Here is an 11,783-nt window from a genome sequence, read left to right as displayed (position 1 = left end):
CATTGAAATGCTTGGAAACATAGTCAGGCGATTATTGCTTGTATTGTCTTTGCCTAGTGGCCTGTGGATGTGTGGGTGTCGTCCTGTTGCGCACGGAACGGGACTTCTCATTGCGACCACCTGCCCCCCTTTCTGCCTTGAATTGCATTGCCCCACTCAAAATGGCGCGCAACAAGCGCTCCCATTGTTGTGAGTTGTCAGCAGCCAGCCCCGTCTCCGGCACCTTTCCACCACAGAAATTCCACTTCTAGTTCAAACCGAATTGAATTTTATGTAGGTCACCTTCTGACACAGACCAAAAAGTTTTCGCTTCGTCTAGAGCGACATGTCAATTGCGGTTCCACCAGCTCAATTCGATTTCTGTTGGCACACATTGTCAAGACGCTTTTACCACTGATAGTTCCCTACACCAACACCGCCAGACAGACACCAGAAGGCAGAAACCAAAAACTACGTCAGCAACCACAAGACAAGTAATAACAATACGCTGGTGTCGTTGGTAATATGGCAGCAATTTTCCTTTACTGCAAGTACGACGACAACGCCAAAAACGGCGGTTTCGTTGCAAATTGACTTAAGTGCCAGGCGACATGCAACTGGGCTGGCAAATGGCCTGGGTCTTATGTTTGTAGTTCAGACTCGTAAGTGGGTCACATTATTTTTTCATAATTTTGGATGCCTGCGCTTGTCGAACCGGCGCTAGACTGCCACTTAATAATCGACTGACAGCGGAAGCAGCGATTCTTAACCCTTGACAATTCACGTGGGACCACAGCAGAGGTACAGCCACAGTGCTGACGTCATCGCAGGCTGTTATAGTTAATTAACACTCACCACATCGAATGTTGGTGTTGATAAATAGTATACGTACTCACTCGGAGCCATGCTCCGTTAACCACCCAACAGGGGGCCAATAGCAGCCGACAGAGAAGGTCACAATGTGCTCTTCAAAATCTTTTATGGGGAAAATGTTTTAAGAGTCTATTGCAAGAGAGAAATATGAGAATTAAAATTGATCGTTTGTATTAAGAAATTTGCTTTTCCAATGTATAATTACGCTTATGAAAACAAGCTGAGCTTGCATTTTTATGGCATTTTATTTTTGACCTACCATTGTGCCAGAGCCAGTTGCTCTGGCTTTCCCTTTCCCGATTTAGCGGCGGGCCATAATGTCCTCCGCATCCAGCTGGGTGATGAGCGCACGCTGCGTTTTAGCATTTAGCCGTAACTGTTTTCTTTTTTTGTTGCCGGGCATTCATCCCATTCAATGGCGTCCCAGTTCTGAGACTTCTTGTCAGGCGACAGCAGTGGCACCAGCCTTCGCAGCTAATTATACGGCGGCAGGCATCCAGCCCCGACACAGCGTCAGCTCCCTCGGCTCAGTTCAAAGTTCCCAGTGTGTTTTGTGAGCCGTAGCTGCAAAGTATGCAACAAATTCGGTTAACTTTTAACTAGTGTTAACTTTTTAAATGCCTCCCTCACGCGTCTCTTCGCTACTGCCGCTACTGCTGTCATTATTGTCGAAAGTTTAACTTATGTTTTGCATAACAATTTGCGCTTGTGGTAAGTTTTTGACAGCCAAACGCTTGCACCAAATAACAGACTAGTTAAAATAAGATTTTCATCTCTTAGCAACTAATAATAACTCCCTTCTTTTCCAAGATTTTGGTTAAATAAAATCAAAAAAAATAAATTTATAGCTGATGTTTTTCTTGACGAGATTATTCTGCCAAATAATTTAATAAAATAAAAGGATCAAATGGCCTTTATGCCAATCAAATCCGCTTTTCATTCCCAACAAGTTGGATTTTTTCAAATATTAGTCGCAATTGTGTGTTGCCTTTCCCTTTATTAGAATGAATTCATCAAGCTTCAAGGCAATGTAGCTAATAAGTTCCAGTGCGTGCGGCGGCAATAAACGATGATGGAAAAGTGTGACTGGCGTTAGTTTAAGAGCTTTCACTTCAGTCTAAATACCGTTTTGTTCATTTTGGTTTAAAGTTCTAATTGGCCACGGCGTTGTTTTGAATTATTTTTGTTCTCCATTATTTATTCCCAAAGGTCTTAAAAACAACCAAAAGCTTGCAGTTGAACAATAATAACTCAATACAAAAGTAAAGTAGTTCTCACTCAAATGCTGTATTCCAGCAGTTCTGGCCTGTTCAACACTTAATGCCTCGCTTCTAGACTCCTGACTCCACCTCCAATCCCCTTTACCGAAATTCGTTCTGCTGTCCGTCGGGGTCATTTCGCTTAACAATAGGATATTGCGAACAATTTCCGTTGCGCGGCCGGATGTAATGGTAATCAATTGATTGTTTTATTGTGAATTAATTGTGGGCATGCACATGAGCAGTGGAGTTGTTGCTATGGCTTCGTCCAGCCCTTGTTGCTTTCAGTGTTCCTTTTTCATTGTTTATTGTTTTAACGCAATTTTTTGGCGATTGGCCCGAATGGTCTCTCCGCTTACTTTCGCCCCTTCCGACGTTGTTGATTTAAAACAACCAAAATGTGAAATGAGTTTTGCGAACGGAAATTGTTTTTCGGTTAACAGGCAGTGGCAAAGCTTTTGTTATTTGGTGTGTTGTGCTTGATTCAAGTTTTGTTTAGAGAGCCCTCGGCCAGATTACTTTTTGTGAGTTTATCGGGCAGAAAACTGATAGACCAGTTAAGAATTGAACCGAGCAGTGGGATGCTATGAATAACTGAAAAAAAAGTGACTGTTGGCTAAACTTGCAAAAACAATTGAAAGTTACTCAAGGGTACGCAAAAGATATGAACAATTATTTTCATCCTATTCCAGCTTTAAATTCTATAAACAAAATTTGTTTACAGGGGTGACCTTAATATTTAAATTTTAGATAGCCGATTTATATTTTAGTTTTGGGTAGATATAATTAAATTAGTAGTAGTAGTAAGACTAAAGAGACCTATTACTCGGTTGGATATATTTAAATGTGTTCTAGCATCGTATTCCTTCCTTCCTTCCTAATTGGCAACTCATTTTTTAATATATCCATAATTGTATGACATCATAAATTACGCCTGTGAATTGGTGCAGGTTGGTTTATCTTTGGTTTCCATCCATTGAAAAGACAGTAACCAGCCACTCATGGTTTTTTTCCATTCTTATACGTTGTTCGTATTTGACTGTAGAGTTGTAGTGTATTCGCTTTTTTAGGCTTCCCGCAACTCACTACGTCTTCGCATCATCATTAAGTCATCACTGTCAAAGTTTATCAAAGCGGCTGCGGCTGACTGAGCTAAACGAGATTTAGCGTTAAATTAACACAATCTAACGTGCGCCGATGCTTCCCTTGCTGGAGAACGAGAAAATCAATTTTGTGGCCGCCTGTCAACCGACTAACGGTACTCAGTTATCGGGACGGTGACGGTGTGACTGTAATGGCAGCATCAATTACATGCACGGTTAGTCGATCGTCTACACTGATTATATTTTTTTTGAGCTGAACCAACGCAATCTATAATAATTAAAAATGTAAACAATCGTCGATATGCATTAAGTTCTAACGTTTGAAAAGAGGACTAAAAATAGGAATAGTTTCAACATAGTCTAAAATAATTTTATGGCCCAAAGTCGTTTTTCGTCAAGAAATAAATACAATTAATTTTGGCTTTAAGTCCAAGTGCACCTTCCCTTCGGTCGGCATATAAAAACTTAATTTTCTGAAGAAAACCATTCTAAGGGCAAACCTTGAAACTTCCTAAACCTTCTGCGTTCAAATTTCTCATTATTTCAGTTTTCATTTTTATCCGACCCCTGTTCATGTGAGATTATTTCAGTTTTCATTTTTATCCGATTTTTACGGCTAGTATGGTTACTTCATAACTCGACCAATTTTTATTTATAACTGCATTTAAAGTTATTTATTTCCTGATGGTCGATTTTTTTTAGCCCTGATCAGTCAGATTTTTCCAAGTTTCTGATGGTTTGCTAAAAAGTGACTCAATACAGCAGTTTCATACCCCATAACTCGACCAATTGTTATCCAATTTCAAAGTGGCATACCTCTAAACATTTCTGTTGAGATTCCTGAACTAAATGCATTTCATTTCCTGATGATCGATTTTTTACCCCTGTTCATGTCATATTTTTTTTAAGTTTGCCAAAAAGTTGGTCATTACCGGAGTTCCATACCCCATAACTCGACCAATTATCAAAATTTCTAAGCGATCTGTGTTTAAATTTTTCATTTTGGTATAAGTCGTTTATTGGTTGGTTTTACATTTACTCGTCTTCAATGCATACTAATTGCCAACATCTTTTTAGTTTCGTTGTTTTACATATATAGACATCAGCCTCAGTAATATATTCTAAATGTGAAGATGCGTTAACCGGTGTGGTTTTATTTGTTTATCGTTTTTATATCGCCCAGCCTCTACTTTAACACGCCAGAAGTGTCAAAATATTGGTACTGTATTTAATTGAGTTGCCTTTAAGGCCATTTATAAAGCCAATTACACACAATTGTCAGGAACATAAAAAAAGTATTTTGTAGACCTAGACCACGCACAATTGACCTGTCATTTATTGGTAAAAAGCTTATAATCCTTATGTCTTGGAAAGGTAATGACATTAATTGGCTGCTGCAAATGCTCTGCGGTGTTGGAATTACAGCTTTTATTTTTGTTATTTGCAGTAAAATGCGTTTATTTTGTACATATGTATATGTATATATTGAATATCTTTTGAAAACGGGTTGTTCTTGCAGACCATTTTAGTTGAAATTATTTTTATCCCGTATTGATTCTTAATCGCATAGGGATTATGTGTCCTCTCTTAATTTATTAAATTAATCGCAAACTAAACAAAGGCAGGTCCGGTTAAGCCGATCAACTTACTCTGAGTTGAATAGAATTTGTAATACAATGCAAATGCTTCAATCAATTTTTAATTAAAAACTAAACGTCCATGAAATCTTGCTCTGCTAATTACAATTTGTGTGGTCGTGTATGTGAACCTAAAAGCGCATTAGTTGTGGCCCATATCCGCTTAGCAGCGAACGTCAAAGTTCTGCCGCAAACACAATCATCATCGTCAATAATATAATGATTTTGAAAATCGTAATGAGTTTGAATATCAAGCTTCTTAAGCAGGACCCTCGCATATTGGCCAAGAAAGCCGGTTCGGTTGGTGGCCAAGTCCGCTTATTGGTCGTCTGCCCAACGCTTTCACCATCTGCCAGTGTTTCTCGTTTTTGGCGGAATTGACGTCAGTTTTGTTTTAATGCTTATTAATTAAATTCATTCAAATTGACAAGGGGCGTCAGGTGGCTATAGTTCTTTCTCTTTCAGTATCCTAATGCACGGAAAAAAATAAATTTTTAGCGCAAATAAGATTTTTTTTACTCAAAATGTAAGTTGTTCACCTAAGATATGTCGTTAATGGGATATTAATTTATAAATAAGATACAATTTTATATGGAGGCTTAAGCTCTTAGTTTCTAAGCTTAAATCAAATTGGACAAAAATGTACCAGTGTATCAAAGCATTAAATACCAATTTTTGTGCTTTGTCGTGTTTTGTGATTTGCGCTTTACGGTTGCCGCTCTGCTCCTACCGTCTCCTTAGTTCTAATTGAAATAGAAAAGAATGATTAACATTTGGCGTTCAGGCAACGGCTGCTTAATGAGAGGCAACAGTCAAGATGAGTAGTTAAGTGGGAGAACGGAAACGCTCATATTTCGCTTGTAATTCATTGAAATGAGATGCACTCAACCTGAAATGCAGCGGGGCGAGGCAAGGAAGCCGATTAGCGGTTGGGTTGAAATGCGTTGGTAATTGGTCAGAAAGAGCTATGCCAACTGGAATCGTTGAGGGGCTCTGATGGGATTTTGTGGTCATTAAACTTTAGTTTCAGTTTGGCACTTAACAATGCTCCTCTAACCACCCTTTAGTGCTCAGTCAGCTTGGTTCTTCCTTTAATGTGGTTAAGTTAATGAAATTAGGATCGACCTAAGGGCTTCGGTTTTGAGGTATTTACGCGACTGGTCCCAATTTCAGGACGAAGGATGAGACCTCGTCGGGGCATAAATCAATTGTATTAATAAATTAACAGAAACGGACTTCTCCCCGTTGCAACATGACCAACACTCCCAATCAGCAGCATCCTGCCAAGTTTGTAGTATCTCAATTAATTATTTGCGTGCGGTCAATATGTGTTCGGAGTGGGCGTGTATCTGCAGCGAATATGCGGCAAGACTGCCATAATGTTGCCTGCCACATTTTAATTACACATTAATGTGTACACACCGAAACCCAAAAAGTTGTACGAGCTAACATTTTGTTCTCTGCGGTTTTATAAATGTGATAACATCAACAGTAATAAACAAAAAAACACCAGGACCGAAACACTGGGGATAAATACTCTTCCCATTAAAATATTTTATACGCATTTATGCAAAACAAATATAGTTGTTGGGTTACTTGTGTATGACTTAAATTAGCAATGTAACTTTTATAAAAATCATAATTAAACTCCGAAAAAAATTAGGCAATTTAAATAATAAAAAATAGCATAAACTTAAGGTATCAACATTTTTATAGATTTCAAACGTTATTGTTCAGATTTGACTAGGGTGTAGAATGTTTTGAATATATTTTTTACTTTTTCTGGCACCCTGGGGCTAAAAGTAGTACACTTGCGGTTCAACTAGTTAAGCGAATAAATAGAAATTACAATAAATTAAATAATTAATGTAACTTACTGTTCAACACACTGACACAAAGGGGCGAATGTGATGCGGACGAGAGGATTGTGTGTGAGCTGCATGTTAATTAATACTGGCTGGACAATACGACATGCCGACCAATTAAAATTAATACACCAATAAAGCAATTTGATCAATAAAGACACCGCGTCAGCCGCACGCCAAACAATGAGCACATATTTGTTATCCTGCGGTTAGGATGCAAGCTCTGTTATGGTTTTGACATGGAATTTGGAATCAATAAGCGTTTCACGGAAGGCATCTGGAATATGCCACCTATGCGGCGCTCAAAATTCAGCAATACAAACATTTTTCCCCTTTGGCTAAGAACGGAGTAAGGGACAAGTCTGTACTCCATATTCCGAATTGTTGAGGTGAAATACACATGCCTGCATACAAATGCTGAGCACTTAATTATTTTTTAGCACACTTTTTTAATTTTTTTTTTTTGGTCAGATTCGCACCAAATAGTTTTGATGGTTGCTGAATATGTTTGAATTTATATATTTCTCCCTTTAGATGTTTTTTTTTAAGTTTTGGGGCGCTCTCTTCTGTTTGTTTGCATTGGTAATGAGTTTACTTTGGCTGTAAGTTGCGCAAACAGACCGCCGGCTCACCTCGCTCTGGCTTCATGTGGTTCGCTGTGGCAAAGGACGGTGCAGGCAGCGGTGCACCACCCACAAAATGGTTGTCGGGGGAAACTTGTGCATTAAACTTTCGTTTTATTGTAAACTACTGTCAACAAAAGTCTTTGTGTGTGCGTGCGTGAGCTTGCCACATGTGTTTTAGTTTTTTTGGTTCTTTCTGCAAATTGCTTTGCGGACTCCCTCTCTAACTTTGAAAAATATAAAAATTTTAATTAGTATTAAAAAATAAAACGATGTGCAAATATGATGCCAGCACGACTGTCCAGGGCGCAAAGTGTTTTACCAACAACACTTTTAAAGCCGGCCATTAGGGTCAGCAACATTTTTGTGACTCACAACAAATAAAATAAATCAACGCTGCCGGGCTGAGGTTGTTTGCCTTATCAGAGGAGTTTCACTTTGTGTGCGGGGGCTTAACAAAAATGCCATCGCGATAAACTTGGTCAGGTGCTGAGCTGGCTTTATTCCGATAGCGCGATAAGCATCTGGCGCCGGCACATAAATTACATTACAAAGAAGCAACAGCAATCTGCATCTATTTGAAGTTGGCCGGCCTTTATGCGGATATCAATTCATTGAATGATGCTTGATTCAATGAAATTAGCTACCGACGACTGTGCCGACAATTCATCGCTAAGTAAACAATTACCAGGACTTGCGAACTCAAAGAACTTCAAACAGCTTAGCAAAAAAATATGTTAGAGGCGCTGTTTACCAGTGGGTACTATAAAACAAAATCCGCCGCTAAGTAACCATACTTATGGCGTCACAGCTTTTGTCCAACAGTGGCCTGTTTCTAAATTTACCGATTATGAAAAAACATTTTCATGAAAACATCGCAGAGATAATATCGAAACAAGACAGTTAAATTAGCACAGTTTGTTTATATAGATTCCGCTAATATTAACTTAGTATATCCTTGATAATAATGGTAGAGAAACATAACGTTTTATTTTAAAAAGTTAATACAAAATACAATGAGCTTTTTACCAATTACATTAAATTGGTATTCAGCGTTCCTATGTTTTAAGACACTGTTATAAGGCACGCTTTTTTTCATCTCACCTGAGCCAAATTCACCAATAGTTCCTAATTTTGTGGTGGTTGTTGTTTTTATTTTTCTTTGCCTTGAATATGTTTGCGAGACCAAAACATTTTAAGCAAATTAAAAAATAACATTATTATTCTTACAATATCCTGCTTTTAGGACGGGGGGCTACTCTGTTTATTTATCGTCAGAATTTGAAGAAAAGCAATTTGAATGTGTACTTAAAAAAATGTTTTTACATCCGCTAGTTGAACTGTTATCCACAACGCCAAATGTCATATAAATTCGGTGACATATATAGAGAACCGATTCTTTTAGGAATGCAGGGAAAATGTTTGCACTGATAAAAATAAAGCATATTTTTTAAAAGCTGACTAATTAAACGGAATAACACATCTTTTTTTCGTCAGTGTAAAACCTTGAAATGGCGGGCGGCGTCAAGGTATTTATCACGGACTTTGGAGAGGGATACGTGGCTTGACTTCCGCACACCTGGAATGTTGACTGTCATTTTCATTTCGGTTTTCAATCGATTTATTTTGAGCCCGACCACAGGCCATTCCGCTCGCCCATGCTCTCATTCACACATTTACTGACACGGACACTCAAAGGCAATATTGGTCAGATTTTTGACAGCTCAAATTGAATTTGCCTTTTGCTGCTGCCTTTTTGGCTGCTATACAAAAAGAGAAATGTTTGCTTGACCGCCTCGAAAGCTGAGGGAATTCCGGAGGGTCGCAGGGCAAGTGTGGGTAGATACGGGTGTGTCAGCCTGTCAAGGTGTAAACACATTTGGCTTTTGTTTGTTGCCACCCGAAAAGACACGACAATTTGTCTCACTTTTTTGATCGATTGTTAAGATTACCCCCTTTGTCAAGCCGCAGACCGTAGTTTGTATCATAAAGCTGAACTTAAGAAATCTGTTCCAAATAGTTTTTTATCAAGGATCAGTGCTTTATTGTACTTTTATTATTTTAATCATCACGAATTCTAGGACTGTATTTATGAAACATATCATTTAATATCCACGGTATAGTTTCTGTAGGTTCCGGAGCGCAAACAGTACTCCGACCAGAAATTGGAAGAGCTAAAAGGTTGCTTAAAATGCAACGCGAATCGGGCCATCAGTTGTTTTGCGAGACTTCTAACCTGTTCCGCTTCCAACAAGAATTGTGGATGTGCGGAGGCAAAGCGGCACAAACGGTACACAGCTTCAACGGCCCCAAAGTTGCGTACTAAGAGTAATTCACTGAGCGCCAGTTCCTGCAGTTCTTGAAAGGCACGTAAGGCGGATGGGAAGTCCCGATTTCGAAGGGTCAAGCTGCTTCGCAGGGCATTGATCTCCTTTATAAACCTTACCTCTACGCTTAAAGACTCGACCTCCATTCGCACCTGCCTTACGTACTTGAGCCCCCAGTTTGCCTGCCTAGGTACCTGAAAGGGGCTTCTTGCCCCCCGAGGTAATAGCTCAAGAGGCGAGACCAGTTGCCATCCTGCGCCTTCAGATCTAATATCCACGTCGCCAGATTGAAGCTTCTCGGCAATGCAAATGGCTTCGCGAAATTCCTCGTACTCCATATTGTCGTGTGTGATAAATCGCTCCTTACTGTGATCATCGTATGGCCAGATTTTTTCGTAAGGAATACTTTTGCTGTCATTTGTGCACATAAACAACACCTCTCCAGCGCGGGGTAGTTTCTTCGTAAGAATTCCTGGCCACGGAACGTAGCCCGTTGCCTGGGCGAACACAAGGTCGCGCTCGCAAAAGGAATCTGGCGTATGAAAGAGCGAACTTTAATGAAAATATTTCCTCAAACTAGATACTTTAGAAAATGCAGATATTAACCAAACAAGGTAATTAACAAAGCTCTGAGAGACTACATTTTATAATTAATTTCTTTCTGCAATAAGGGACATATTAAAATATTTGTAAAATCCTGCATATCAATAAATAAATAAACAGTTTCTGATGGACTCCGCAAGTTGAAGTTGGGCCACATGCTGGGCAAATAGCCGAACAACATGTTAGCCAGCAAAAATGTCTTCTTGTGATTAGATTTATGTTTATAAAGTCGCCATCATTTGCTTTCGATTACCGAGGTAATAATAAGACATCGTTACATTTAAATAATGACCAAGTCGGCGTCGGTTGGAGGTTATGAAAATTCAATTATAACCCAGCAGCATGCTGATGGTCCCAGTCCTGCGCAGTGGAGTCTCAACCAGTACTCCTTACTGAAGACAGCGGCACATAAAACACGTGGCAAGATTAATTGTGGCCGGCTGTCGTACATTACAACGCGTATACGCCGTGTCGTACATGTGTAAATAAGCACAATGTTGCTACCGACTGCAGGGTGTCCTTATGCGACTGCTTTTTTGGTCATCATATTTAATTCAAGCATAAATTTGTGCACGCATATTAAAAAGGACGTGGCAACGAAGAAGTAAAAAAAATTAATACGTTTCGGTTAATTTATGTGGGTTGCGTGGGGTGGGCATGAAAAATAACCCAAGCTGGACGCCAACCAATGAGCCACAAACGACCGTGACTGTCTCTACTCTTGCTGATGATTACGATGACGAGAATTGGAGTGGCCAGAAAGCAGGATGGAGATGAGGACGATGGCGGCGGCTTTTGTCCCATCACCCTTTTGGCCCGGTCGTGGGTCTGGCCTTCTGCTTCTCCCAGCGCCATTTGAATGCCTTTTGTTAGCGCAGTGTTCGCGGTAATTACGCTGGGCTTGAGGGAGTGGGTGTATTGGATAGCTTCCATCGGCCCAACTTTGTCTCGCACCCTTAGAGCCGCGATGCAGGTTTTAATTTGTTATAATTTTTGCCACGGATTAACCACGGTTTTGGTTAATTAGCTTGGCAAGATTATTATAATCTGATGTGGTACTGACTATTAGCTACATTCTGCTTTTACCTTTACATATTAAAGTCGATAAATTAAAGCGCCTAAGCTTAATAAGCAAGGACTATCCCTTAAAAAAAACGGCCTAATTTCTTTTTAAAACAATTTTATGTTTTAAAACATTTTTATGATAATTCATCATTGATAAATTTGTATAAAAGGTACGGAAAAAAAACCAGGCCTTTTAAGTGATTACTTTCATTCATTTCATTTAATTTTTGAATCTTTACAATTACCATTAGAAAATTACACACTAAGTTTACGGGTTTTGATAGTCAAGCTTTTCTTTACTGGAAAGCCACTTACCAAATATTGATTTTTCCATGCTTTCTGCGATCAGCTTCGGATTGATTCACTTATGCAACTGAGCTGATGATAAGAGTTGAGTTAAAATATTTTTCCTAGTAATAACAACTTTTTCAAAGCCTGCTGGCTTAACA

General features: G+C 39.2%; 1 protein-coding gene across 1 annotated transcript; it reads right to left on the bottom strand.

Annotated features, from left to right (window-relative positions):
• Nucleotides 1–9,351: 9,351 nt before the first annotated feature.
• Nucleotides 9,352–11,783, bottom strand: LOC108098669. Its single transcript, XM_017201759.2, has 2 exons — nucleotides 11,650–11,783; nucleotides 9,352–10,198 (listed from the first exon to the last, which is right to left on the bottom strand). Exons 1-2 carry the CDS (start codon nucleotides 11,666–11,668, stop codon nucleotides 9,441–9,443), a joined length of 777 nt encoding a protein of 258 aa, XP_017057248.1. The 5' UTR covers nucleotides 11,669–11,783; the 3' UTR covers nucleotides 9,352–9,440.

The sequence above is a fragment of the Drosophila ficusphila genome, unplaced genomic scaffold (genome assembly GCF_018152265.1).
Source record: "Drosophila ficusphila isolate 14025-0441.05 unplaced genomic scaffold, ASM1815226v1 contig_791, whole genome shotgun sequence".
Lineage (NCBI taxonomy): Eukaryota > Metazoa > Arthropoda > Insecta > Diptera > Drosophilidae > Drosophila > Drosophila ficusphila.
The sequence above is the reverse complement of the archived record's forward strand: the minus strand, read 5'-3'. Positions and strand labels throughout refer to the sequence as shown.